Source organism: Thalassophryne amazonica, chromosome 12 (genome assembly GCF_902500255.1).
Source record: "Thalassophryne amazonica chromosome 12, fThaAma1.1, whole genome shotgun sequence".
In the NCBI taxonomy this organism is placed as follows: domain Eukaryota; kingdom Metazoa; phylum Chordata; class Actinopteri; order Batrachoidiformes; family Batrachoididae; genus Thalassophryne; species Thalassophryne amazonica.
Window position 1 is genome coordinate 56,460,281 of NC_047114.1, and position 27,052 is coordinate 56,487,332.

General features: G+C 39.7%; 1 protein-coding gene and 1 long non-coding RNA gene across 3 annotated transcripts; one reads left to right on the forward strand and one right to left on the reverse strand.

Annotated features, from left to right (window-relative positions):
* Nucleotides 1–7,757: 7,757 nt before the first annotated feature.
* LOC117521775 (myosin-7) lies at nucleotides 7,758–25,805 on the reverse strand. 2 transcript variants are annotated; one of them, XM_034183116.1, is made up of 39 exons: nucleotides 25,695–25,805; nucleotides 25,546–25,586; nucleotides 25,158–25,370; nucleotides 23,724–23,867; nucleotides 23,433–23,589; nucleotides 23,311–23,338; nucleotides 22,847–22,952; nucleotides 22,654–22,746; nucleotides 22,511–22,574; nucleotides 22,323–22,421; nucleotides 22,114–22,217; nucleotides 21,518–21,656; nucleotides 21,324–21,442; nucleotides 21,046–21,195; nucleotides 19,895–20,065; nucleotides 19,495–19,804; nucleotides 19,286–19,368; nucleotides 18,327–18,532; nucleotides 18,115–18,238; nucleotides 17,878–18,014; nucleotides 17,536–17,791; nucleotides 17,199–17,441; nucleotides 16,919–17,095; nucleotides 15,288–15,433; nucleotides 15,120–15,210; nucleotides 14,650–15,039; nucleotides 14,409–14,535; nucleotides 13,354–13,472; nucleotides 13,039–13,235; nucleotides 12,636–12,819; nucleotides 12,145–12,310; nucleotides 11,915–12,039; nucleotides 11,524–11,832; nucleotides 11,234–11,437; nucleotides 10,796–11,092; nucleotides 10,515–10,619; nucleotides 10,259–10,354; nucleotides 9,912–10,046; nucleotides 7,758–7,876 (listed from the first exon to the last, which is right to left on the reverse strand). In XM_034183116.1, exons 3-39 carry the CDS (start codon nucleotides 25,356–25,358, stop codon nucleotides 7,856–7,858), a joined length of 5,823 nt encoding a protein of 1,940 aa, XP_034039007.1. In that variant the 5' UTR covers nucleotides 25,359–25,370; nucleotides 25,546–25,586; nucleotides 25,695–25,805; the 3' UTR covers nucleotides 7,758–7,855. The 2 variants fall into 2 exon arrangements, with proteins under 2 accessions (XP_034039007.1, XP_034039008.1); XM_034183117.1 differs by having other exon boundaries at nucleotides 25,546–25,794.
* On the forward strand, nucleotides 9,630–16,512 carry LOC117521780. The gene is made up of 3 exons (XR_004564056.1): nucleotides 9,630–9,869; nucleotides 12,961–12,967; nucleotides 16,499–16,512. It is a non-coding gene; the product is annotated as an uncharacterized LOC117521780 (long non-coding RNA).
* Nucleotides 25,806–27,052: the final 1,247 nt, after the last annotated feature.

The window sequence follows — 27,052 nt, forward strand, 5'->3', positions numbered from 1 at the left end:
CATACATGGCTACAAATGGTTTAAGTTGAAAGTTAATTCAAGTTAAATGTCACACGGAATTAATTTTAATAAATTTTTGTTTGGCAGTAACTTCCTGTCATTTCGGTGTGTCCCTCCTGAATTTCAAACAGAACGGTGACAGACAGTCATGTAAATCAGACATATTTTCTCTTCAAACGTTGCTTCTAGAACATTGCTTGTCATAAAGACAAAGCCAGCCTTGTGTTTCTGGAGTTGTAGCTGAGTGTTTCAGCTGTTGCCATCTGAGAATTGAGGTCACACACTTTTGAATTATCATTCCCCACTGTTCTGCGTGATTCAGTCTGCACCCACGTGCATCACGCGGTGCTGTCATTGCATTGTTTCCTCTGCTTTGGCCTTGATGACAAAGATAACCCTGTGAAATTCTTGTCTTAGTTTTTCTCTCTAATTGAGAAGGACAGAGATGGAGCTGAAGTACAGCATTTGCTTTGACAGATGAGGACTAACAGGTGCATCGCAAGGTCCTGAAATGTTGAAACATCACAGCATTATAAACCCAAGGTATTTTTATTTTACGATAGAATTAAGTATTTGTTGTCTTTGCCTTTGAAACCATTCTGAATCCTGCCATAGCTTATTACAGGTTTAGGAGGAGCTATCTGATTTCTTTTAACTTAATAATGTTACCAAAAGATTTTTGTTAGTTTTGTTTTGTTTTATTGTTTGCTTGTTGTTGGTTTTGGGGTTTTTTTGGGGGGGGGGAGGGGGGTGGGCTTCTGTCCAACCTCACCCCTTCGAATTCTACTTCTTATAGTATTGAGAAATATTACAACCATGAGCCTTGTAAGAGTTGACTTACTTAAATTGTCTTTCTTATTTTTGGATTTGATGACCGTGTTCTCATTATAAGCTGCCTTTACATTGCAGAAATCATCATCCAATTAGTGTCAACAAACACTTTGCAGGTATTGACTGTTGTTTAAGTTTTGAATCTTCACTGATGAAAAGAACAAGTGGGTAGTGTCTGTTAATTATTCCTAAAGCTCCTCCAAGCACTACTGCCCTAGATGTAAGTAAGTCCCTTCGGCTGCTCCCTTGTTTGCACTTGGGGTCGCCACAGCAAATCCAAGGTTGATCTGCATGTTGAATTGGCACAAGTTTTACGCCGGATGCCCTTCCTGACGCAACTCCACATTACATGGAGAAATGTGGCAGGGGTGCCCTAGATGTAATTCAGTTTATTCAAAGTTATCTGTGCCAGAGAATTAATGGTGTTAACAGGTTAAGTCAGAAAGAGTTGGGATAGTGGAACAAAGCCCTGGCTTACATCATTCCGGTCTTCTTTGAAGATGGATATAAGGAATAACACTTTGTAATTGAGTTACTATCTTGTAATCTCAGTGCAGAAACCTGCACTGAAACCTTTGAAGGACGGCCATGTGACAGTAAGGTCAACATGCAGTGCTGGCATAGTGTAACTGATGTCATCACTTCCTTTGACTCCTTGTGACCATGCAACAACCTGTTTGCTATATGGGATAGATGCTGAGGCATGTTAAGCCTCGGTTATACTGAGCTAAAAAGTGGACTTACTGGTTCATTCTGATTAAAATGAATTTATATTAATTAGCTACTAGTATTCAATTTGAAGTTCGTATTTCTTTATGGTGTATTTTGTCTGACTTTGAAGTATTCTGTATTAGCATATAAATAATATTCACAGTGTACTCGTAAACCTGTAGAAGTGGGGTTTTTTGTGTGTTTGTTTTTTTGTTGTTTGTGTGTGATTGGAATTCAAAGAACAATGTCAGTGAATTATAGGCTATATCTTACTAGAGCCTCTTATTAATTAAATGTTATTGCCAAGTTTGGAAAAGCCTATGCATGTACCAGTACCTTGTAAAAAGTAATGAGTGAACAAATGAGTCCTTCCCCTCCAGGCTGTTTTGTATGTCTCCAAAGTAAAAGAGCGTATAATGACGATAAAGCAATTAAAACATTGTTTAGGGCCCCTTCACACATAACACAATTGAGGCAAAATGGCACACGAAGGAGAAGGAGGATTCGAATGGCACTCATGGAAAATCGGAGCCGCACTCAAACGCCTCGTACAGCAGTCGGCACATCCATTCAGGCACAGCACATGCACTCTATATTCCTGTGCCGCTCACGCCAAAAATCCATTCCAACGGCGGGCAAGATGAGGTCCCACTGCCATCTGATTGTGCTTGTAACATTAACATGGCATGTCGTACGGAGGTCGGACATATCGTGCCGTGGCTGAGAAGTTGCACAATGTCATTGGCCATGTCAAACCATGGCCAAATGGCGTGATCGAGGCACCCTTCACACCAGCGACTGATTGTCAGGAATGCTGGACAAATGGCCATTCGAGCCAATCTTGGCTGGAGTTGGCCGGAGTCCTGGTCACTCCCACAAACATCGAACACCACTCATGGGGCATTTAGAAAAGGTTGGGCCATTCGCGCTGCCAGCATGAGAGTAGAGAGCAGGTGACCACTTTCGAGCTGGCCGCGCAAATGGCCCCGCATTGTCTAAGTGCCCTGCAAGTGTGCCGTCACCGCACAACACAAATGGCATGCGAGTGTGCGCCTTTCCCCCTCCCCCGCAACACAAATGGAATGCGAGTGCCCCCCCCCCCACCCACACACACACCATGATTGAACATTGTCAGGTGCAGCTGAACTGGCTGGAGTGTGATCGCCGTCCAGTGCAGCGTGCATCTGGATGGCTGTCATATCCATGCTGGAACAACTGACCACTGTGTTCAAAACTCACAGCTGGAGAACACATATTGTGCCATGAACAACATCAGCTCTCCACACTCAACACAATGCACGTGTGGGCGGATTGTCATGCTGTCATGACATGCGGGTAATTACATACAGGCAGTGGTGGGCACACTTCCGATAACCCGATACAGATAATTATCGAAGATAATGTTTTCGTTATCAGATTATCTTTTTAGATAACTTTAAAAACCATTATCGGACTAATTATCTTCTGATGAATTGTCCTCCGATAACTTTTAGACCAATAACGCAGTAAACCCAGCTGAACAACAGCAAACATTTCTTAAATTTAAAATCAGTTGAGACCTACCTGTTAAAAGTTTCCTAACAGATGTATATAGTTCTACCCTCTGCAAATAGTAGAGAAATAATTCCAGGAAAAACCACTCTACCTCTGCAGGCAAAGAAGAACTAGTCACAAAAAAAAAAAAAAAAAAAAATTCCTTTAACATACTGATACAGTGGCAATATCACCCAAGTCATCCAGAGGCATACATTTTTAACTTATGGTTCAAATTTTAACAAAACTAATTTTGGACAAGTTATTTAAAATTACTGTCATGTTTGAAGTTTTATAAAGTGAAAATATCATATATATGTTTTAGTTTTAAAATATTGTGCTAATTTTTAAGGTTTTGTGAGCACATGCTGAGCCCAGCAGTGCATTATGGGTAGGACAGGGTAATCTCAGTACGTTCACGACAGGACAAATGCATTTCAGACACTCGGTTCAGGCTCAACGGACAGCAGCATTAAACTCTAGTGCCTAAAACTCTCGTGAATATATTCTCTGGGTTTATAGACGTTATTGTATTTGCGTTTGTTAAATTCCACGCATCTTAAATGTCGCAGACGGATTATCTGGGATTTTGTTTTGGTAAGATTTCAAAGCCTCTCCTGCCATCTACTGGTCAGTGGTGTTCATGGCAGTATTCACCCTAAGTGCTAAGCATCTGGGCACCAGTAGGTGGCAGTGTTGTCAAATCAACTTTTTGGCTTTGCAAATGGATTTTTTTTTTTTTTTTTTACAAATTAAGTTTAAAAACAAAACAACAACAACAACAAAAAACATTACAATACAGCTCTGCGGTGTTTGCACAGGCACAGTGCGAGCGGTTGGACACTTGTAGCTCTGCAGCAGCAGGATACCGTCACGATGGCTGACCAGAATAATATCAAACAGGTTTGATTTTCATTCGACCATACGATCGGCGATCAGGAGGTGGTCGTCAGATGTTAAACGCAGCTTGTTACTCCATGTACACTACATGATGCAGGACGTGCGATTAACCTGAAACTCGGTCCAAAAAATTCTCTCACACAGTGTAAAGCCAACATTTATGTGTCAACACAATATTGAGTGCACGTTTTACAACATCATAAAACGTGCGCACATTCTCTCCACATGTAAAACATTTTGCGATGACACTTCCAGGGCTCCGTAAAAATGCCTGTTTTTACAAATAAAAAATGTAATATTTTACAAAAGCACATTTATCTAAACACCAGCACATGACACATGTCACATTAACGTGTTGGTTTACATAATGAATGACTGAACCAATCAGTGTTTAGCAGAGGCACATTTTACCCAGAATCCTTTGCGATCTGTCTGTATTTGTTACAAAACCTCAGAATTAGTGCATTATTCAACATTAAAAGATATATGTTATATTTTAACTTTGTACAAAGGACAGAATTGTCATTAATGGAATTATTCTATCAGTATTCACACAAAACCATAAGTCAGGATGCCTTTACTTTTCAAGACCTCCGCCTGACCAGAGCATTGTGATTGGTAGAAAGCTGGCTTTGTGACTGCTCTCAGGGTGCTTCATTGCTGTACCGATGTAGCTTTCAGCAGGGGGCATCATGTTCAAACATAGAAATGCTGACTCATTGTTTGAGTCTTTTGTCGCTTCCAAAAGCAATCGTGGTGTTAAAACTCAAATTCAGCTTGTTAGTAGTTGCAAATGTACCAGAGACAACACTGGAATTTATCAGTTATCTGTAACTTCCGATACATTTTTTGGTGGTTTATCTTTATCAATGATAACTTTTCAGTTATCTGTTTATCTCTTATCGAAGTTAATTTTTTAGTTATCTGTGCCCACCGCTGCATACAGGCATGATCACATGAGGATCAGCCAGTTATGTCTCAGTGCTCATGTCACGGTGTGAAATTTGCTATCAGCCAGCCAGGCTAATGTCACTTCCACCACATAAATTGTAGTACACATGACAGACAGAAAGAGTGGAAAATAAATAAAAACATATATACAATAAGTGGAAAGGCGTGAACTTATTCATGTGTGATTGCTTTGCTCATAGCGCTGTGGACACAGGGGGCGTGTCAGCTGGAACTGACAGAGTGCACACGACGTGTTAAAAGACAGAGAACAGAGAGTGGGAGGACACATAAATAAATACTACAATAACTAAATATATATTTACATAACAAATACATATGAGCTGTGAGTTGGTCCGGACAGGTGGGCATGTCGGCAGCAGCAGCAGCTGAGTACTGTACTGAGTACTCGCAGCTGAGAACACATATCGTGCTATGACCACCATCACCTCTCAACACTCCACCGCAATGCGCATGTATCGGGATGCTGTCCTCACAAATACAAAAAAATACGTATCACCTTTGCAACACGGTCAGCAGCGAGCACGTCAGTGCGCACATCATCAGCCAGGCTGCCCCATGTGAAACTATCCGTCTGATCATGTGAACGCTCAGCTGAACATTTTCTGAATGATATTATGTGTTTTCTTAGTCAGTACTTTCCGATTATGTACATATAATTTTACTGTAGTGATCAAATTGTTACTGAAAAGTTATTAGATGGCTTTTCAAAGTGCTATAGTCACATCATACGATATGGGGAAAGCTAGCGGTCTTACTATTTTGGTTGAGGTATGTAAAGTGTTTGTTCATATATAAAGAAAATGCTTTTTTCTTAGCTTTGTTTTTTACCCATAAGCAATAATTCAAAAGTTTAATGAATTTCTTCAAGCTGAAAATGTTGGTGTACCCAATGTGATAAAGTTGTGAGACAGAGTACAAGGACATGTGTGTCTTATATGGTGACCAATTTTATCATTCCAAAATGCTTTTTAACCCAAAACTCCTATTCCTCACATTTTACACTGGCTGCCTTTCCTGACACAAAAACACGTTACGTGGAAAATGGGCAGGAGGTGGTACTGAACCAGGAACCTTCTGCTTTGGAAGCAAGTGAAATATGTATAAATATGTGGGTCCACAGTTCTGTATGTACTGCTCAAAATCTGATTCCACATGATGCCATCTGCTCCCACCTGTCAGTGGATCTCCAGCTTTCTGATCTGATTCTGATCAAGATGGAAATGCCAGGAGTTTTCATGTTTTGTGTGTGTGTGTGTGTGTGTGTGTGTGTGTGTGTGTGTGTGTGTGTGTGTGTGTGTGTGTGTGTGTGTGTGTGTGTGTGTGTGTGTGTGTGTGTGTGTGTGTGTGTGTGTGTATGTTGTTTTTTATGTTTACTGAATACACTGACCTCCTGGTTATTATTATCTCTGCCAATGAAGTTGGGTGGAGGTTATGTTTTTACCCATTTGTTTTTTGTCTGTAACCCACAATTTTTCATATACTGTATCATTATGAAATTTTTACTGAAAATTCATATCCTGATCAGCAAGAACTGATTAAATTTTCAAGGTCATCGATCAAAGCTCAAACTCAGGAAAAATCTTGGAATCTTGGAAAAATGCCTATCCTTTAACATTGAATGAATTTTGAAAAATTCATACCGCTATCAAAAAGATAGAATTTCTTTGATATTTGACAGTGTTATGTAGGATGGTATCCTTTATTGATGGACAAAGTTTGATCTGGATCTGATCCAGATTACAGATTTTGTGGCCATTTAAATTTTACATTGAAAAGCCCATTTAATGTATATTTAACATTATTATCACTTACTGAGGCGTTGCTGGGCCGGTAGCATAGATTTACATTTATGCTACCTGTCTGCGGGCAGGTATCCCAATACCTGCCCGCTGTGCATAAACTGATGACGTCATCGTGCGCGTAGCCCAAGAACTGTCCGCAGACGAAAAGATGAAAATGTGAGAAGTGTGTGTTGGTCCCAATATGGATATTACAGATAATTTTCTCATCTCTCGTCTAACTTGGGCAAATATCGGTCATTTTGGGCGACTGGGCATGGACGTCAGGCCTCTGAAAATGCATACCGCCCTCCAAAAGCATGATATTGTATTATTATTTCTTAATCAAATGTGTCCCAATCACTCCCATATTTGAAAGTGAGGTGCAGACTGGCACTCACTATCACCTGACAAAGTTTGAGCCATTTCTGATCTGGATTGTGTATTTTGTGGACATTGAATTTAACATTGAAAAGCCCATTTGGTGTACATTTTGCATTATATCTCAATCAAAAGTGCCTTATTCACTCTCATTTGTGATAGTGAGGTGCAAACTGGCACTCTCAATGAATAGACTAAGTTTGATCTGCATCTGATCAATATTGCAGATTTAGTGGATATTTGATTTTAACATTGAGAAGCTTTTTGAGCTATATTTTTATTGTATTTTATCTTCTGAAAAGCCACTTCTAACAGGACTTTGACCTTGAAATTTTTTTCCAAGGTAAAATTTTGTGGAATTGCAAACTAGTATTGGTGGAGGTTTGCGCTCCACAAGCACGGGCTCTAGTTTTTCACTGTAACTAACTGAAAGAGCTACTTCTTTTTTGAAAGAGTAACTACAGTTAGAGTGAGTAACTACTTTTTGTTCATTCATTTTATATTCTCGCTTATTCCATTTAAGAGTCACAGGGTTACTGGAGTCTATCCCAGTGGTCAGTGGATGAGAGGTGGGTACACCGTGGTGAACAGGACACCAGCTTGATGTGTGCAGTTGTTTGAAATAAGTAAATGAGGACTCTGCACATTCACTTCAGTGCACCTTTGGTTTATTCTACAGAACTACATTGGAGACAGCGATGGCTTGACCACAGCAGCTTCCAAATGTCTTAGATGGCCATCTGTCAGTTTCACTCCTCAACGAGCCCTTTCTGTGGGACACAAATGAAAAGATGACAGAAAAACAGAGAGATGTTCATTAGTGAGAAAAGATTCACAAATACAGTAAGTGTTTAGAAATTTAGTAACCCAAGTCAGGTTTTGTTTTGAATCTAGCAGCAAGTTAATGCTCTGAGATTCAACTCAATACAAGGTAAACTATTATGACTGAGGGTATCAGATGATGGTGTGGACACTAAAGATTTAAAAAGCCCAGAATTTGATGTCAAAATTCTGCCTAACCATATTAATCTAATAATGTAGCACTGAGTGCTTATAGATGAACATTGCTATTATACTTCAAGTATCAAATAATTTCATGGCTTTAGAACATATTGTAATTAAGAGTATTTTCATTTTGTTTAAGTACTAATGGAATTCAGACACTGGAGTGTGTCCAAGCCTATGCACTCTCAGTGCTGGTACCAAATAAGGATAAATGAAGGCAGTTGCATCAGGAGGGGCATCTGTGTCAAATCAAAAATGCAGCTCACAAACTAGATTTCCATACTGGATCATTTGAGGGTGCCAACAACTGCTTGGCAATGGACAACAGGTTACCAACAGAAACTATACTACTGTTGGGTAAAAGAGGAAAAGTACAGAGGGAAGGATAGAAATATGGAGTCAGAACATTGAATTTGGGTCTGTGACTAGTGAAAGGACAGATCTGGCAAATATGATGGAGAAAGAGAGACGTACCGGATGTAAAACAACCCAAGTGGAAGGGGAGTAAGGGCAGGGTAAAGTCAAGAGCATCAGAGGTGGATTAAAATTGTTCTACAGTTATATTGATGGGAGGTCAGTTGGTGCAGGGGTAATCCTGAAGGAAGACTATATAGTATTTTGGAGATGAAGAGGGTGTCTGACATTCAACTGAGGGTAAAGATTTCAATTGAAGGGATGATGTTGAATGTCATCAGCACATATGCCCTGCTGTTCGGGTATAGAGAATTCATCAAATCCAGAAATACTTCTGGAGTGAGTTATATGAGGTTTCTGGAGAGTGTACCCAAGAAAGAAGTAGTGTAATACAACTGACATGTTGATGTAGTGGACTGTGTTAAGTAGGAGGTGATGGGTAGATTTGGTTTAGAAGAATGCGGAAAAGCAGCTCGTGATGCATGTTGCAAAAACAATACAACTGGCTGTGGTGGCTATTTATTTTAAGCAGAAGGAGAAGCACAGGGTGATGTACAAGACTGGAGGGACGTGCACACAGGTGGACTATATCCAATTCAGGGGATGTAACTTAAAACAGATTGGACTTCATAAAGTGGTGGCAGGGGCAGTGTAGCTACATGACTTTATAAATGAAGTAGAGTAAGAGAGCAATGACTAAACCAAGGATCAGATCAGATCAGTGGAAGTTGGGCATATAGACTGGGGACCTTTGACAAAACACTTCTGCTGTGTCCCCCTCCACCCAGCTGTAAATGGGTACTGCCTCTGCCTGGGAAAGAATGGATTTGCAATTTTCCTTGGGAATGATGAGGATGGTCAGGAATAAAAATGAGCAGAATGACAGTGCACATACAACCATTTGGAGATAAAGTCAGAGAAGTGAGATTGAGATTGTTCAGGCATATGCAGAGTAGGACATGGGGTATATAGGGAGAAGGATGCTGAACATAAAGCTATCAGGGAGGAGGGGAGGATGAAGGCCAAAGAGGAGCTTTATGGATGTGCTGAGGAAGGGCATTAAGTGGACAGTGTAACAGAGGAAGACACAGAGAACATGGAGAGGATGGAGACAAATGGCCTGTTGTGGTGACACATAAGAGGAGCAGCCAAAAAAAGTTATTTTATATTTTAAAATGGAGCTTTCTGTGTGCTACAGTTTCCTACTAACCAAACCATAAAATTCCAGTATGTAAAATCAAAGTGAATCACAGAAACACTCTCTATTCTTTATGTCCAGTTAATGAGCCACTTGTGTAATTCTACATTTTACACACTGAGTAAAACAGAGGGAAAAGTTCTTGGGTTTATGTAGTAAATGTCTACAAATCAAAAGGAACTGATTACCTTTGAGCCCACATCACGACTCTTGGCACGCAGCTTGTTGACCTGAGATTCGGCGATGTCAGCCCGCTCTTCAGCCTCATCCAGCTCATGCTGTATTTTACGGAACTTGCTCAGATGAGTATTGGCCTGCTCTTCCTGCAGGATTCACAAAAAACACAGGCCACAGTCACTTTGAAAGATGAGACATTCCCCTGTCTGTTTTCATGAAAGTACAATATGTTGTACAAATCTGCACACTTAATTTCTTAGTTATTCTTTTTTTGTTCGGTTTTTCTCTAAAAGTACATAATCATGAATGAACTAATTTCATGAATGCACCATAAATAAACTATTTTAGCTCCACTTACAGCCTCTTCAGCAGCTCTCTTGTAGGATTTGACTTTCAGCTGTAGTTTGTCTACGAGATCCTGAAGACGAGCAATATTCTTACGGTCTTCCTCAGTCTAAGAAAAAATAAGAGAATGTGAAAGAGAATTACAACTATGTAGTGCAGTAACTTTAATTGTAAGTATGGGATATAGAGAATCTTCGCAGAAATGCAAAGATTTCAGAATGTATAAATGAGCAGGAAATGTTGAGGAAATGATGTGTTCAGTCTGTTACCTGGTACGTGAGCTCCTTGATACGTCTCTCGTATTTACGGATTCCCTTCACTGCTTCGCTACATTTCTTTTGTTCAGACTCCACCTCATTCTCAAGTTCCTTCACCTGAAAACATACATTGATTGGGGGGGGAACAAATGGTGAAGTTACTAGTAGCAGCATATAAGTGTGTGTTTGTGCATATGGTGTGTTTCTATAAAATATATATCCCAATACAAAAATCATAGCAATTGTAAGGTTCATGTGACTAAATGATATTTATACATTGCAGTTTCTCTTACCCTGGCCTCAAGCTTCTGGACCTGCTTCTTGCCCCCCTTCATGGCGATCTGTTCAGCTTCATCCAGACGGTGCTGCAGGTCTTTGATGGTTTGCTCCATGTTCTTCTTCATTCTCTCCAGGTGAGCACTGGTGTCCTGCTCTTTCTTCAGCTCCTCTGCCATCATGGCAGCATCCGTGATGGCCTTCTTGGCCTTTTCTTCAGCATTCCTGCACTCCTGCACTGCTTCCTCCACTTCAGTTTGAAGCTGGGAGGCATCACTCTCAAGTTTTTTCTTCTGGTTGATCAGACTGGTGTTCTAAATATTTTCAAAAATGTAGCAGATGAGAAAAGTGTTTTTTTTTTTTTTTCTTGTTGTTACTGGCTATATCTACAATTAAGGTCTAGTTATGGTCACAATGGCTTGTTATTGAAGTAACATTACGTCACTGAGTCTCACCTGAGAGTGCAGTAGCTGCACTCTCTCAGAGACATCCATCAGTTCTTGCTCAGCAAGTTTGCGACTTCTGTCACTTTGTTCGAGAGCAGCCCTCAGTTCCTCCAGTTCAGCCTGAAGCAGGTTGTTGCGTCTCTCAACAATGGCAATGTTCTCTTTAAGATCATCATTGGCTCGAACAGAGTCATCAAGCTGAATTTGGCAATCCTGAACAAAATGACACAACCACATTCTTGTTTCCAGTAAGTCTGAAAATGCAGTATTTAATTAGAGCCACTGTCTTTCTACTTTACCTTGAGATGTATGTGGACAGATTTAAGTTGTTTCTGGGCCTCAGCTGCCTGTCTGTTGGCCTGGCTGAGTTGGATCTCCATCTCATTGAGGTCTCCCTCCATCTTCTTCTTCAAACGGAGCGCCTCATTCCTGCTGCGACACTCCGCTTCAAGAGAGCTCTGCAGGGTTTCGATATTCCTCTGCAGGTTCCTCTTGCACTGCTCCATCTCCTCGTCTTTCTCAGTTAGTTTGCGTTCTATTTCAGCTTTAACTTGATTGAACTCCAGCTGGGCTCTCAGAATTTTACCCTCCTCATGTTCTAGGGATGCCTGAAAGATAGGAGGATTCAACTTAACTGAAGACACCAGCATATTACTCTAAAATATGCTATTATTTGAAGGACTCTCCTACCTCAGCTTCCTCGAGAGCGGACTGGATCTCGCTCTTCTCTTGTTCCAGTTGTTTGCGTAATTTCTCCAGTTCATGGATGCTCTTTCCACTTTCGCTAAGTTGCTCAGTGAGGTCAGAAATCTCCTCTGTTAATACAATATAAAGACGCTGTGTTTAGATGACTTTACAAAATGCATTTTTCAGGAGGCATATGGAAAACTCTGTCCACAAAAACCTACAGCACATCTTACCCTGCAAGTTCTTGTTCTCTCTTTTCATGGTCTCCAGTTGGTCCAGGGATTCTTCATAGGAGTTCTTCAGCTTGAAGAGCTCAGTGCTCAGACCCCTGGCTTCCTTTTGTGAGCCCTCCAGCTCACACTGAGACTCTTCATACTTTTGCTTCCACTCTGACAGGACCTACAATGCGAAGAAGCTACAATGAAAAGAAGCTGGCCATAGGACATACATACACACACACTCACACATGTACTCCATGGCTGACAACAACTGAGTCAAACTACATACTGTCTTCTTACACACACTAACCACTCTCGAGCTGCCATCTAGAGTGCAGCAGCTAATGTTTGTTGTCAAGGTTTTGGCTTCATCACTCCATGTAGCACATATTTAGGTCTGTACAGATGGTGATGCAGAGGTGACAATAGAGTTTATTTTCCCTCTAGAACACAGTCAGTACCTACAGGTGGATAGTGTAGTGCAGTGTTACGTTTTATAACTATACCTTGTCAAAGTTCCTTTGTTTCTTGTCCAGAGCAGCAGCAGCAGCATTAGACCTCTCCACATCCACCATGAGATCTTCAATCTCATTCTGCAGCCTGTGTTTGGTCTTCTCCAGAGAGGAACATTTAGCATTCACTGCTTCAACGGCCTCCTCAGCGTCCTGCAGACGCTGAGCCAGCTTTTTCCTTTAGAAACAAATCATTCACATAATTTCCTGCTATTTGGATCAATACGTTGCAGTTAATTATGACTGGATGCTCAGTCATCTAACAGACAAACTTTTTGTTCGTCTTACATTTTATCAGGAACATAACACAAACAAAAAGCTGATCTGTTAGACGTAAAAAGACGACTCTTTTGGGGTGACAGTTTGAATAATGAACATGGATCTTAAGCGCTCTTACTTGGCCTCTTCGAGTTCCTCAGTCCTCTGGATGGCATCGGTTTCGTACTTGGTTCTCCATTGAGCCACCTCAGCATTGGCTTTGGACATGCCGCGCTGCAGTTCAGATTTGGCCTCCTGCTCCTCCTCATACTGCTCCCTGAGCAGGTCACAGTCATGGCGAGCAGACTGCACTGCGTGAGCCAGTGCAGTCTTTGCCTGTCAGAATAATATGATATGATAAAGTAATACAGCAAAAAAAAATAAAAAATAAATAAATTGCATACATACTATTTGAAATTTCTTGGAATGCAATGAGTTTTATTTTACATCTCACCTTTGTTTCCTCTTCCAACTGTCTTTTTAAGTCGTCAATCTGTTGAGTGTAGGACATTTTTCCTCTTGTCAGTTGGGATACCAAGGAATCTTTCTCCTCCACCTGCCTTAAGAGCTCGCCTAGTGTTTTTACAAAAGCAGAAAGTGTCATAGTTCCACAAAAACCTTGTAATCACAAATATAGAAAAAATGTTAGTCTTTTCCCATACGTCACAGATTTTTCATATTTTTGAGATTTGTCAAATGGTCAAAAGAGCAGAATACATGTTACTGCATATTATACACAATACTGTGCAAAAATCTTAAGTATAATGAAACAAAATATGCTACAAAAATAGTAAAAAGCTTCTAAATTTCAAGTAATTTCTGATGCAGATCATTAAGGATGAAAGACTAACAAAATATCTCATGTATTATTTATTTTTAAAATGGAATTACTCGGAATGACCTGTATCATGGTTTTTAGATTTCATTAGATAGAACTTTATGAATCCCTTGGAAAGACTCCCTCAGGGAAATTGAGGTTCCAGCAGCATTATATAGCAGCACACAGGGTAAGAAGTACACAAAGTATCAAAAGTAGAAGTAAAAAACAATTTGTAAAATGTAAATACAAGTATAAATACCAGAAATACTGCTCGTTATTGGCTTACTGGCTACTACTGTCCCTCTCCTTCCCCTCCTCTGTCTTTCTGTTACTCCTCCTCCCCCGAGTGATAATTTCAAGAACATTATGTTATTCACTTCATTATTCATAGATTATTATCCACTGTCTGTTACATCTGTGGATTAATCGAGTTGTAAAGCCTGCAAGGAATCATCTGAAAAGATCTGTTATTTTCTTTATATGCAATTTTCAGGGAAGACAAAATTATTCATTATTATTACTTATTATTAATCATATTAATATTTGGAAATTGTATTAAAATGTGGAAATTTCTAATTTGGTCCTTCACTCATGGCTTACTATATTCTAATGAAGTAAGCCATTAAAACGCATGTTTATTTTGAAAGAAAAGGATGCTTAGGACTTGCAACACAAGACATACTGCATACCATTTTCAGTTTGAAGTTTTGCTTTTTGCATGTTGTAGTCATTGATGGAGCGCTGAGCCTCTTCATATTTAGTCTTGTATTCGTTCATTTGATCTTCAAAGGTTCTGCAAGTTTTCTCCAGGTTTGTCTGAAATTAAAAGCAAAAACCAAAATATATAATACCACCATTGTATCTAAAAAGCTATGACTTGTCAAAGTGAAAAATAAAAATACAACACAGCATTTCTGAGTTCAATTTCACCTTTATCTTCACAACATGTTCCATATTGGACACAACATCATCCAGTTCCAGTCTGAGCTCACTCTTCTCCTTCTCCAGTTTCTGCTTGACTCTCTGGAGGTTGTCGATCTGCTCTCCCAGGTCAGCCACGCTGTCAGCTTGTTTCTTCCTGAGTGTAGCAGCGGTGGCCTCATGCTGCAGAGTGGCCTCTTCAAGGTCTCTGCGCAGTTTCTGGAACTCAGCCTCCCTCTTCTTGTTCATCTCGATCTGAGCTGCTGTTGCTCCACCAGCCTCCTCCAGTCTCTCGCTGATCTCCTCCAGCTCTCTGGCCAGGTCTGCTCTCTGCTTCTCCACCCTGGCTCGGGCGGCTCGCTCAGCCTCCAGCTCTTCCTCCAGCTCCTCAATTCGAGCCTGAAGGGAAGAATCACAGTGACTAATTACCACAGAATGTGTCAACATCTTTGAACAATTACACATGACTACCTCATTACCTGAAGCTCCTTTAGTTTCTTTTGAAGCTGAAGAGCCATTGCCTGCTCATCTTCTATCTTACTATTGAGCTGATTGAGTTCAAAGTCTTTCCTGCAGTGAAATGATTTGTTTCAGACCAAAAGCTTGTACGTAACATGGACATTGTGTCCAAAGAAAAACCAACTTACTTTTTCAAATGCTCCTCGAGTTGCTGCTTGTCGTTCTCCAGGTCCATCAGGCTTTCAAGTGTCAGTTTCATGTCTCCTTCCAGCTTCCTTTTTGCTCTTTCAAGATCCATACGGATTTTCTTTTCTTGTTCGAGTGACCCCTCCAGCTTTTAAATTGTATTAAAAGCCAAAGCATAAAAATGAGTCTTAAGAACAGATTTAAAAGACTCTAGAGATGGAGCAGCTCTGATGTGCATAGGCAAACTGTTCCAGAGTTTAGGCGCAGCCACCGAAAAAGCCCGATCACCTTGAGTTTTTAATCGAGATCTGGGCACATTTAATAAAAGCTGGCTTTCTGACCTCACTGATCTGACCGGAACATAAGGAGTCAAAAGCTCAGAGAGGTATTCGGCAGCCAAACCATTTAAACACTTGAACACAAGCAGCAGGATCTTAAAATCAATCCTAAATGAGACTGGGAGCCAATGGAGCGAGGCTAACACAGGGGTGATGTGCTCTCGTTTCCTCATCCCCGTGAGCAGTCGTGCAGCAGCGTTCTGAACCTGCTGCAGACGCTTTAGAGACAACTGGTCCAGTCCACAGTAGAGTGAGTTACAATAATCTAAATGAGATGTTATAAGCAAATGAATAACTCGCTCAAAATCACACGCTGGGAGGTAAGCCTTCACTTTTCTCAAAATTCTAAGTTGGTAGAAACTGGCCTTTACCACAGAATTAATTTGCTTGTCCATTTTGAAGGAGCTGTCAAAAATAACCCCCAAATTTCTGACAGAATCATGCACACAGGAAGACAAAGGACCAAGCACATCATATGAGCCAGATGACCATGCAGGGCCAAAACTAACTATTTCAGTTTTATTCTCATTGAAAATTAGAAAGTTTTGAGCAAACCAAGTTTTCACTTCCTGCAGACAATTTACCAAAATAGTCAGAGAATTTGATGGGAGCTTAAGTGGCAGATAGATTTGTAGGTCATCAGCATAAAAATGAAAGGCCAAGTTGTATTTTCTGAATATGGTGCCAAGTGGCAGCATATATAGTGAAAAAAGAGCAGGACCCAAAACAGAGCCTTGTGGAACACCATAATTTAAGGGTGCTGAGCTGGACTGGTGTGGCCCAAGGTGCACAGAGAAACTACGGTCTCTAAGATAAGATCTAAACCACTCCAGTGCTGTGCCTTTAAAACCTGCATAATACTCCAGACAGGACAGTAAAATACAGTGATCAACTGTGTCAAAGGCTGCAGTCAAATCCAGCAAAACTAAAATCCCAGAGCAACCAGAGTCAACAATTAAAAGGAGATCATTAAAAACCTTCAACAGTGCTGTTTCAGTACTACGAAGTGATTTGAAGCCAGACTGGAATTTTTCAAAAATGCCATTAGAATCCAAATGAGACTGAAACTGATCATAGACAATTTTCTCAAGGATTTTAGCTAAGAATGGCAACTTTGAAACGGTCCTATAATTGGCAAGAATATTAGGATCCAAGGTGGGCTTTTTGAGGAGAGGCTGAACTACAGCATGTTTAAAACTCCTGGAACACAACCAGATAAAAAGTCACTGAATTTCAGTCACTTACAGACATTTCACTATTTTCAACAACACTTTCATCATGTGCTCAGTTCTTACATCATCCACTTGCTGTTCCAGCTTAACCTTGGCCTTGGTCAGAGTGTTGACTTTGTCTTCTTCACTCTGCAGGTCATCCAGTGTTTGCTGATGAGCTTCCTGTAAGGCTTTCTTTTCCTTAGTCAGCTTGGCAATTATTTCATCCAGGGATGTCATCTCCTCCACCAGGTTCTTCACCTACACAGTTTATGTGACATTTACAATTAGACATTAGACATTTACAAACATTCATCTTGTTCATGCATGTACTGAATAAAGTATAGCCATGGTGTTTTCAAACCTTGTTCTCAGTGGCATGTTTCTCTTTTTCCACTTTTGCCAGAGTCAATTCCAAGTCGTCAATATCTTTCTTTAACTCTGAACACTCATCCTCCAGCTTCCTTTTCTTAGCAGTCAGCTCAGCATTGAGTTCCTCTTCATCTTCCAATCTCTCTGATAGTTCTTTAGCTTTTGCTTCCATCTGAATTTTGTTTTTAATCAACCCTTCACATCTTTCCTCTGCATCTGCAAGATTATCTTGCTCCTGATTAAAAAAAACAATAATTATATTAAATTCAAAGAAATGTATTTGAATTGGACCAGTTTTCTTAAAAATGTTTGGGACAGATTTGACTTACAGCTTGGACTTGGAGTTGTAAGTCATTCTTCTCTTGTAGAAGAGAAACCATTTTCTCTTCTAGTTCCTTCCTGCGAGCCTCAGACTTTTCAAAAGCTTCTTTCAGTTTCAGGAATTCTTCCTTCATGTTGGCCATCTCTTTTTCTGCTTCAGCAGATCTCAACAGTGGTTTGATCTTGAAGTACAGCTTCATCCAGGGCCAGTTCTTGACTCCCATGAAGGCACGGATGTTCCATTGGATCACCAACAATGCATCTCTGTCATAAATAGCCAGACATTTATTGTCATTAGTTATTCTCCATCAGTTAACTTTAGTTCCTTTCAAGTGTCTTATTCCTCTCACCTCCTTTCAACAATCTTCTGGAATTCAACCCTTGCCAACAGACCCCTTGATCTAGCTTGGATTCCAGTGATGATGAGTGACAAACGGTCATCTCTCATTTCCTCAAGTTGACCAAGAAGACCAGCCTTGAAGAACACCTTCAGCAGACATGAACCAAATGTAGAAATCAGCAAACTACTGTAACTACTACAATATATGCAAATTGGATATGTAACATGGTTTCATGTTATCTTATACCTTTGTGTGTCCAAACTTGTACTGATTATGATCAATATCCAGAGAGCCAAGCAGTTTTTCAGCTCCCTTCCTGCTGTCAATGAACTGACCCTCAGGGATGGCAGCAGGATTCAGGATGCGGTATCTGGGAGGGGTGGGGGTGGGGGAGACAATTTACCTTGTAGTGTTAAATGTATGCAACGTGTGACTGAATAATTCAGATGAGGCAATACCTCTGTTTGAAATCTCCATAGAGGATCCTGTTGGGGAAGCCCTTTCTGCAGATCCTGATACCTTCCAACACACCGTTACAGCGTAGCTGGTGCATCACCAGAGGATTCTCCATGGCCCCAGGAGTCTTGGTCTCATTGGGGATGATGCAGCGTACAAAGTGAGGGTGAGTAGATCTCAAGTTGGTCATCAGCTTGTTCAGGTTCTCCTAAATACAGCACAGATTTAATTACAATTAACTGCCAATCATATGTAACACTATCGCTATTTGTCCAATAAAAAATAATAATTTAACATAAAGGACAATTTGTGGAATCAAACTGCAATGAAAAAACTTTCAAATTATGTTAAATACACAATACCTTATGTTAAAATAACTAATAAGTAAAATAACTAATATTATTTTTGTGTTTGAAACTGAGAAAAAAAATTGTCAACATTTTCAGAAATGCTTCTTCAGCCTTCAAGTCTCTGAGTAGTCGGAGCTTTCCAGCAATTAATATCCATTATCCAACCACATCAAACTGGAGTTACAGCAAAACCTGTGACATGTTAGAATCTATAACCTGCTCAGGAATGTAACTCCAAAAACCTTTGGTATATTCACACACTGCATTTTAAAAATGACTAGCCGCTGACCCAAATATTACTTCCAGTGTATTTAGGTATGGTCGCCCTATTTCATATGGAAGATAAACTACACTGCTTATCGTGTAGTCTACAAGATTTTAACAGATACAGTATGCACAGTTTTAAAGCCGTTCAGAGGAATGCTGCTGACAACCTCATTAGCCAGCCTCTCATAGAGGAAAATAAGAAACACATAATTCACACATGGAATCTAACTCACTAGTCATTAAAAAAGCTGGAATTGTATTTCATTTACTACAAGATGAATTTAAAAGAAAACCTTTTAATTAGCTCATATGCCAAAGACGGAAGATAAAATTGATCTTCTTACCCTGTGTAAAGCAGAAACGGTTTGGAAGGATGAACCTTTCTTCTTTCCTCCACCACTTTTGCCCTTGCCACCAGACTCGTGAGCTAAACAGATTTCAGCAGCATAGAACATAATGAACAAAAATATATATATATACCTATAATATGACTATCCACAGTACTTTTATCGTATCTAAGTAAGATATTAGTAACTTGTAAACCACTACATACATGAATCAGCTCCTGCATAGTTTGCAAAAAGGGTTGCTAAAAGCTTGAGATTAGACTTCTGGTACAGAGCAACCACAGTCTCATTCAGAGGATCTTTGTTCTTCACCAGCCAGTTGTTGATGTTATAGTCAACAGTTCCAGCGTAGTGCATCAGGGCAAAATGGGCCTCTGGTTTTCCTTTGACAATCCTGGGTTTTTGGAAGTTGGCCGATTTTCCCAAGTGGTTGTCATAGAGCTTTGCTTTAAAGGTGGTATCAGTGGCCTTGGGGAACATGCACTCCTCTTCAAGGATGGACATGATACCCATGGGCTGAGAAAACAACGATACCAGTGTTTATGCACTGTTACATATTGAATATAACTCATCTCTGTCTAAATATTTTAATATTTAAATTCTCACCTTTTCAATCAGGTCAATGCAAGCCTGAAGGTCCATACCAAAATCTATGAAAGTCCATTCAATACCCTCTTTCTTGTATTCTTCCTGCTCCAGCACAAACATGTGATGGTTGAAAAACTGTTGCAGTTTTTCATTGGTGAAGTTGATGCACAGCTGCTCAAAGGTGTTGAACTGTAAAGATAAGACATTTGTTGAGTTTTCCATTCTTTTTCTAATCTAACAAATATTTTAAAAAGTTATACTTAAAGGGTATTCAATCCTTCTGCCAAGTATTGTTAAAAATAGATTTACTCTTTCCTCCATGGAAAGCTGAAAATGTTTGTTCTTCAAGCCAACGTCAGTGTTTTTCACAGAGGTTTCTGAATTTGGTTGTCAACAACAACAACAACAACAAACTGTTATTTTATTGTTCTTGTGCTTTTACTTTGTTGTGATCTGGATGGTTCTACTTTTGTGCATGCCTGAGCTTTTCACAAATGTTCTGAAACAGGTTTCTGGTGATGTGCTCTTAATAATAAAGTATTTTATATGGTATGCATTCCAAGAGAAGCTTTATTTCCCTTTTAATTAGTAAAACAGCCTGTTGTCCTCAGCCCCCTTTTAGTTTTTATAGGGTGAGAATTTTATGTCATTTCTATAAATGTTGGTAATTCCAACATTTTCACTAAGTTTTGTTTAACAATTTGTTGGTAACACTTTACTTGAAGGTATAGTCATAATAGTGACATGACACTGTCATAACTGTTACATGACACAGTCATGATGGTGTCATAAACATTATGTCAATGTCATAAACACTTATGACTGCTGTTATTAAGTGTCATTCGGTTTTTGTAATGACAAGTTGACAAGTTGGCATACAACCGAAAACCAAAAAGGCCAAAGTCAACTTCTGGTCATGTCATTTTGATTAAAATCAAGACAACACAAAAAATGTCAACTATTATGATGATACCTTCAAGTAAAGTGTTACCAGTTTGTTTTGCTTTTGCTTTGCTTTTTTCCCCCATTGAAATCTCAATCAACATTTTCACCATCTTGAATTCTGTAAAGGTTTTTGAGAAGTGCTGCTACCAAAAAAAAAAGAAAGAAAGAAAGAAAGAAGCCTGATGTGGGTGAAAGTACAACATCTGTCCAAAGTGGATGCTCACTTCAAAGATCTCAAATCCAGCGATGTCCAGTACACCAATGAAGTACTGTCGAGGCTGCTTGGTGTCCAGTGATTGGTTAATTCTTAATACCATCCACAAGAACATCCTTTCATATACGGCCTTAGACAGTGCACCAACAGCATAGTATACCTAAAAAAAAAAAAAAAAAAATCAGTTCACAGGAAAAGGTACAGTCATTTATCATTCCCTTATAAGTGTTTCTTTTCTGCTTTAAGTGACATCTCAGAATAAATTAAACTCTTCAACATTACCCTTACCTGCTGAACATTTTGTCCCTTGGTGACCCACTCATTTCCTACTTTGACTCTTGGGTGGCACAGACCTTTGATGAGGTCAGCAGAGTTCAGGCCCATCAGATAAGCAACTTTATCAGCATCTGTGCACATAAAAAAGTGAAGTTTGAAATGCCTGAATTTTGACATGTTTCATGGCTTGAGAGAGCCTGTCTTACCTTCAGTGCCATCAGCTTCTGCCTGTTCCTCCCGCTGCTTATTCTTGAACTTCATGTTGCCATGGTGCATGATAGCACCAGTGAGCTTGTAAATGCCATTTTTCTCATCCTGAGTGAAGCCCAGGACATCAAAGGCATCCTAATGGACAAGAGGGGTGATAGCATTAAACCAGCAAAGTATCAACATCATCCACCTTTTGTTTCAATAATCATTTCATGTGTCACTGCATATTACACTCTATAATGAGATACAGAGTAGATTGACAGGAGAGATTTTGAGGGTGTAACAGTGTTTGATTCCTGAGCCACAAGGATCAGACATCTGATGTCATCTATTCAAATCGTTTTTCCTCTGGTGACTAGCGAGCACACTCATACCTGGTGACCAGTGATATTAGTGAAGTATACTGTTCTGTTCCAGGAGGCTTATACTACACATTATGATGGTTGTACAGTACACCAGGGAATTACTGTATATTCAACAGAACTTTGGGGGGGCTTTTTAAAATTTTAAATTTACACTATGATATCCTCTAAACCAGCATGATGCAACATTTCATCATGTACTTCATATTATGAATGGGTGTTGTACTCACATCAGTTGCTAACAGCTCTTCTGCATCGTTAATGGAGGCTACAGTCGTCTCGCCTTGTGAAATAAAGGCGTAGTCATAGGGGTTGTTGGTGATAAGCAGCATCTCTGAAAAGCAAAGCAGTTTAGAAGTGAAGTTTAGTACAATAAACACAACATTAAATCTGCTCATTTCCACTCATCTAAATCTAAAGTACAGTTATTGTCATTTACCCAGCAGTTCTGGTTTCCTTTGGGACAGAATCTGATAGAAGATATGATAATCTCTCTCAGCCTTAAGCTGAAAAGTGACACGTGACTTTTCCAACAGATCTGTAAAGATAAATTCATGATGTAGTCCAGGTGATCACAGTCATGACAAGAATGAACTTAATGAAATTATAAGAACAGAGACCACCTACATGTCTCAATATCAGCTGAAGCCAGCTTTCCACTGGCAGCAAAGTGAATCCGGATGAATTTTCCCTGAAAGCCAGTGACATTAGTACTTATATTTCAGTAAAAAAGAACACAAACTGCAATTTTGTTACAGACACAGTCTTACAAATCTGGAGGAGTTGTCGTTCCTGATGGTCTTGGCATTACCAAAGGCTTCTAATGCTGGGTTAGCCTGGATGATTTGATCCTCCAGGGTGCCCTGAAAGAACACAGAGTACAATAGCTCAAAGTTAGAAACACTTCAGAAAATGGTGCAGTGTCTTTACAGGTGGTGTTTAGTGTAAATTCAGTTTGATGACCTTTTTTTCAGAGCCTGTGTCTTTCTTCCCACCTCCAGCTGCTATGCTGGCAAAGTACTGGATGACTCGCTTGGTGTTGACGGTTTTCCCAGCACCAGATTCTCCACTAAAGGCACAAGGAGAATTGTTTGAATAAATACAGTAGAAATGGGCAGCATGCCTCTCATGCCAAGAAGGGTACATCAGCAAAAACACAGGTAACGGAGTGTTATTACTGTTGACTTGAGTAACTCTTTTGGACTGTGGAAAGAAATTGGAGCATCTGGAGAAAACCACAACATGCAAACTCCATACTCAAAGGCTGAAGGTCAGTTTTGAACCCACAACCTTCTAGCTATGAGGCAACAGTGGCCTTAATTTTTAACATAAAACAATGATGAACTTTAGATTTGTGAAGTGAACTGGAAAATATCAGTATTAGCTTGCAAAACAACAAAGGACACAATTCTGCAAACAAAACTCACGTGATGAGAATTGACTGATTTTCTCTATCTGGACAAAAAGAGAATACAGGCTTGCTTAAAATGACCAGACTTTCTTACATTTCATTTTTCCATAAAGATTCAATAATTCAAATTTGCCATACCAGTTAGCATGTACTGGTAGGCGTTGTCAGAGATGGAGAAGATGTGAGGAGGAGCTTCACTCCTCTTCTTTCCTCTGTAGGCAATGACCACATCTTGGTTGTAGACTGGGAGCCACTTGTAGGGGTTAATGGTGACACAGAAGAGCCCGGAGTAGGTCTATCAGGGTACAATACTGTATATTAGGCACTGAGATATGACTATAGACAACAGGAAATGAATAGGAGTCTATGGGTGTAGTTGAGGGTTCGCCTTTAGTTTTCCTCAAAGTGTCTATAAATGTTTAAACTCACGTAGATCATCCACGCTGCATAACGCTCTTTGAGGTTAAACAGCACAGCAGGCTCATGGAGGAAGGTGAACATCGCCATGTCTTCAATTTTATCAAACTTAGGCGGATTCTGGGAGTGTACATCACACTCTTTCACAGTAACCGTCTGAAAAGAGAGATGGTTTGGTAAACATTGGTCATTTCTCTAAGCTTTAAGTGTCCTTTGAAACATTTCTTCAAATGTTTTTGTTGCAGCCTCACAGCGTGCCTGACAAGCAGTGGTGGACACAGGTCAGCTAATCAGCTAACTGCTAATTAATGAAGCTAACCTTTTCACTCACTCTTTAGCTTTTCAGCTAACTTTGAAAAACAATAAGTGAACCAATTAGATTCTACTGAATTTATCTTAGCTAATGTTTTTTAATAAAGTTTAATGGTCAAAAATGCTTGTAGACACTAAAATTATCCATGTTTGTTCCTGTTGGCGCTTATGTACCCTGGTGGTGGCTGTTTCTTGGTCAGTGAAAATATCACAGAACTCAGTACAAATACATGTAATTTGGTCACTTTTCAAAGGGGTGACACTCGTCAATAAAGTCAAAGTACCGTACAGTGGTCCATGTCAGGTCAGCTTGGTGTATAAATCTCATCGTTCCAGGCAATGATAGCTATCAGCTGGCTGATAGAAGCAAGGTAGAGACAAAACCAAACCAGCTGATTTCAATAGACAAGCATACAGCCTGAGTGTGTTTTCACAGAGCGGCCAGTCCCATATATGTGCAGAAGTACGAATTCTCGCCTTCGGATTTGCCACTTCACCGGATGTGACGTGTATCCGACCATGAGAATACTCTACTAAGTGAAAATGACACATTGCATGAAGGCACCAAGCATCACCTCAAACAGATGGACGAGCAGGAGGTTGGGTCACAGTAAATGTATTAAGCAATTATTACAATTACTTTCCAAAGTGTATTTTCATTTCTCAGTATTTCTTATTTGTTTAATACATTCTGTACTATGAAGCTGTCATTTGGTCATAATCTGACCTTGGCATGCTGAACCTTTTTGGGAACCTTCATTTTTCAACATATTAAAATTTTAGCTCTTTGGGTCTGTTTTTCAGTGTTTTAGAGCCAACAAAAACCAAGGCTACATTAAAATTATTAAAAACTAGCTGTTAGTGGTAACCTCTGCTGAATGCTTTATCACTTTAGTATGATCAAAGTTACTTTAGAGGTATCAGGTGAGCAACTGTTAGACTGTCTACACCACTGCTGACTCCACTTCATAGAGGATTACAAGATCATAACCTGTCTTTGCATTTATTGGTCTCTTGCTGTCTATTGTTACTCTGCCATGTGTGATTAAAGGATCAGCGTGCTCTTGTTTCATCACTGGATCTTAGGTTGGATTGTAGTTGCATCCAGAGAGCTGTGGCTGCAGGCGTACTGACCTTTCCTTTCTCAGTCTGAGCAGTAACTTTATCACCCTCGCGACTGACAATGGATGCCTTCACATACTCTTCTTCAGGATCAGGGACAAAACACTCTTTCTTCATGTCAAAGGGTCGAGTCTGGGACTCCAGTCGCTCCTTTTCTGACTTCCGCAGGTATGGGGCCGCTACCCCAAACTCTTTCATGGCAGCATCACCCATTTTTCACTTTGTCTACAGCAACACCAGAAAACACGGTTGCACAATAAAGAATACAGCTGTGTATTCAACAGAAGGCAAGAAGCAATGTCTTTTTTGTTAATATAACATGTTGATGGTATTGTTTTTATTAATTTGTGTACTTCTTCAGATTTAACTCGGACATAAATCAGTTGTCAGGCACTCTTACCTTATCACTGCCCTCGCTGCAGTGTAGGAGGTGTTCTGGTCCTGGGGAAACAATGAAAACTGCTGAGACAAGTGCACACACAGACACAGGTAATGCTTCAGTGTTGCACAGTAGTCAATGATGTGTATGCCATTGTTCTCCAGCCTTACCTTGAGATAGAATGGCGACCTATTGGGGGGGATTCACCATGTGTTGTCTTTATAAATGAAGCTCCCTCAGCCAAATATGGAGGAACATTTCAAACTCCAAGAATGTTTTTGTGTCTGTGCCGGGTTGGGGGTACTTGAAGGGCGGGGATTAATGAGTGGTTGAGAACAGTATAGAAATCAGTGGGTCGAATTCTTATCAGCGAGGGGAAGTCCTGACGATGCCTTATTAGGAGCTCCACACAGTGCCGCGTTTAATCCAAGGCATCCTCAAGCAGCTGAGAGACCACATCTTTAAATAGATGCAGGCAGGAATTCTTTTGTCATCCTCCCTGAAGTGTGCTTCTGTTACAGGATCGATGTGCGACATGTTAAAAATCTCAAATGAAGACGAACTAGACTTAAATAATCCAACTGGCTCAGTACTGGATATGGGGATTCTGACAAGTTCAGTTGAAAAAAACATAATCGTGTATATGCAGTGTTTCAATTTGAGGTATATTTTGGCTAAACCTTTGTAACCAAGCAAGATTTGATTTACTGATATAATGTAGCAAATAAAAATGTGAAAGTGGTAAACTGTGACTTTCACCTTAAAATTTTCAAATATTTATCATTAGCAATCAAAAAAACAACACTATAGAAGCTGAAAATATACAGTCTGTGACTCCTGATGGCCTTCTTTGTGCCATAGGGATCTAAAATGCTCCAACATGAGTCCAGTTAATTCTGTTATTGTTCTCTTTCCCATTCTTCATTTTAGCACTTACTGTATGGATTTATTTATTATGACCTCTTCACACACTACCTTGAATAAAATTTAGTTTTTGTACTTTATGAAGGCATTTAATTGATCTGCATTATATTTAAAGCTGTTTCTGTTATTTCTGTATGTCCACTTCTTTTATCTGTATGAAGGAAGACAAATATTGTAATATTACAAAGTTATACGGCTCACTGGCATATTAGCACCAACATCAGTCTCTCTCATAGTGTCAGCAACACCTATGATTTGTTAATACATAAAATAAAGTTAATAGTTATTATGGAATTGTTAATATGGATTGTATTACATTCAACAGGTGTGTATATTTTCCTGTTATTGGAGTGTGTCTGCTTTGTTTAGGATAACACCTGAATATTTTTTTAATCAGCGGATTTAAATCTAATAAAATGTATATTAGCATTTAGAAAGAATACTATAGGGATTATTAGGTCATCTTATTGGTACAGTAACAGAAAACAAGATCGTGCATGACTTACAATAATGCAGGAAAATAAATGTCAATTGCAGTTATTGTGGTCTAGATACAAAAGAAGATAGTACGTGTCTGGAGAGATATTTTAGAGAAATATGTCAT

Coding starts and splice junctions, on each gene's coding strand:
- LOC117521775 (XM_034183116.1), bottom strand. CDS start 25,358: ATGGGTGATGCTGCCATGAAAGAGTTTGGGGTAGCGGCCCCATACCTG. Junction 19,805..19,894: donor GCATTGACCTGATTGAAAAG/GTGAGAATTTAA, acceptor TTGTTTTCTCAG/CCCATGGGTATCATGTCCAT. Junction 13,236..13,353: donor AGTTGGAAGAGGAAACAAAG/GTGAGATGTAAA, acceptor TTATTCTGACAG/GCAAAGACTGCACTGGCTCA.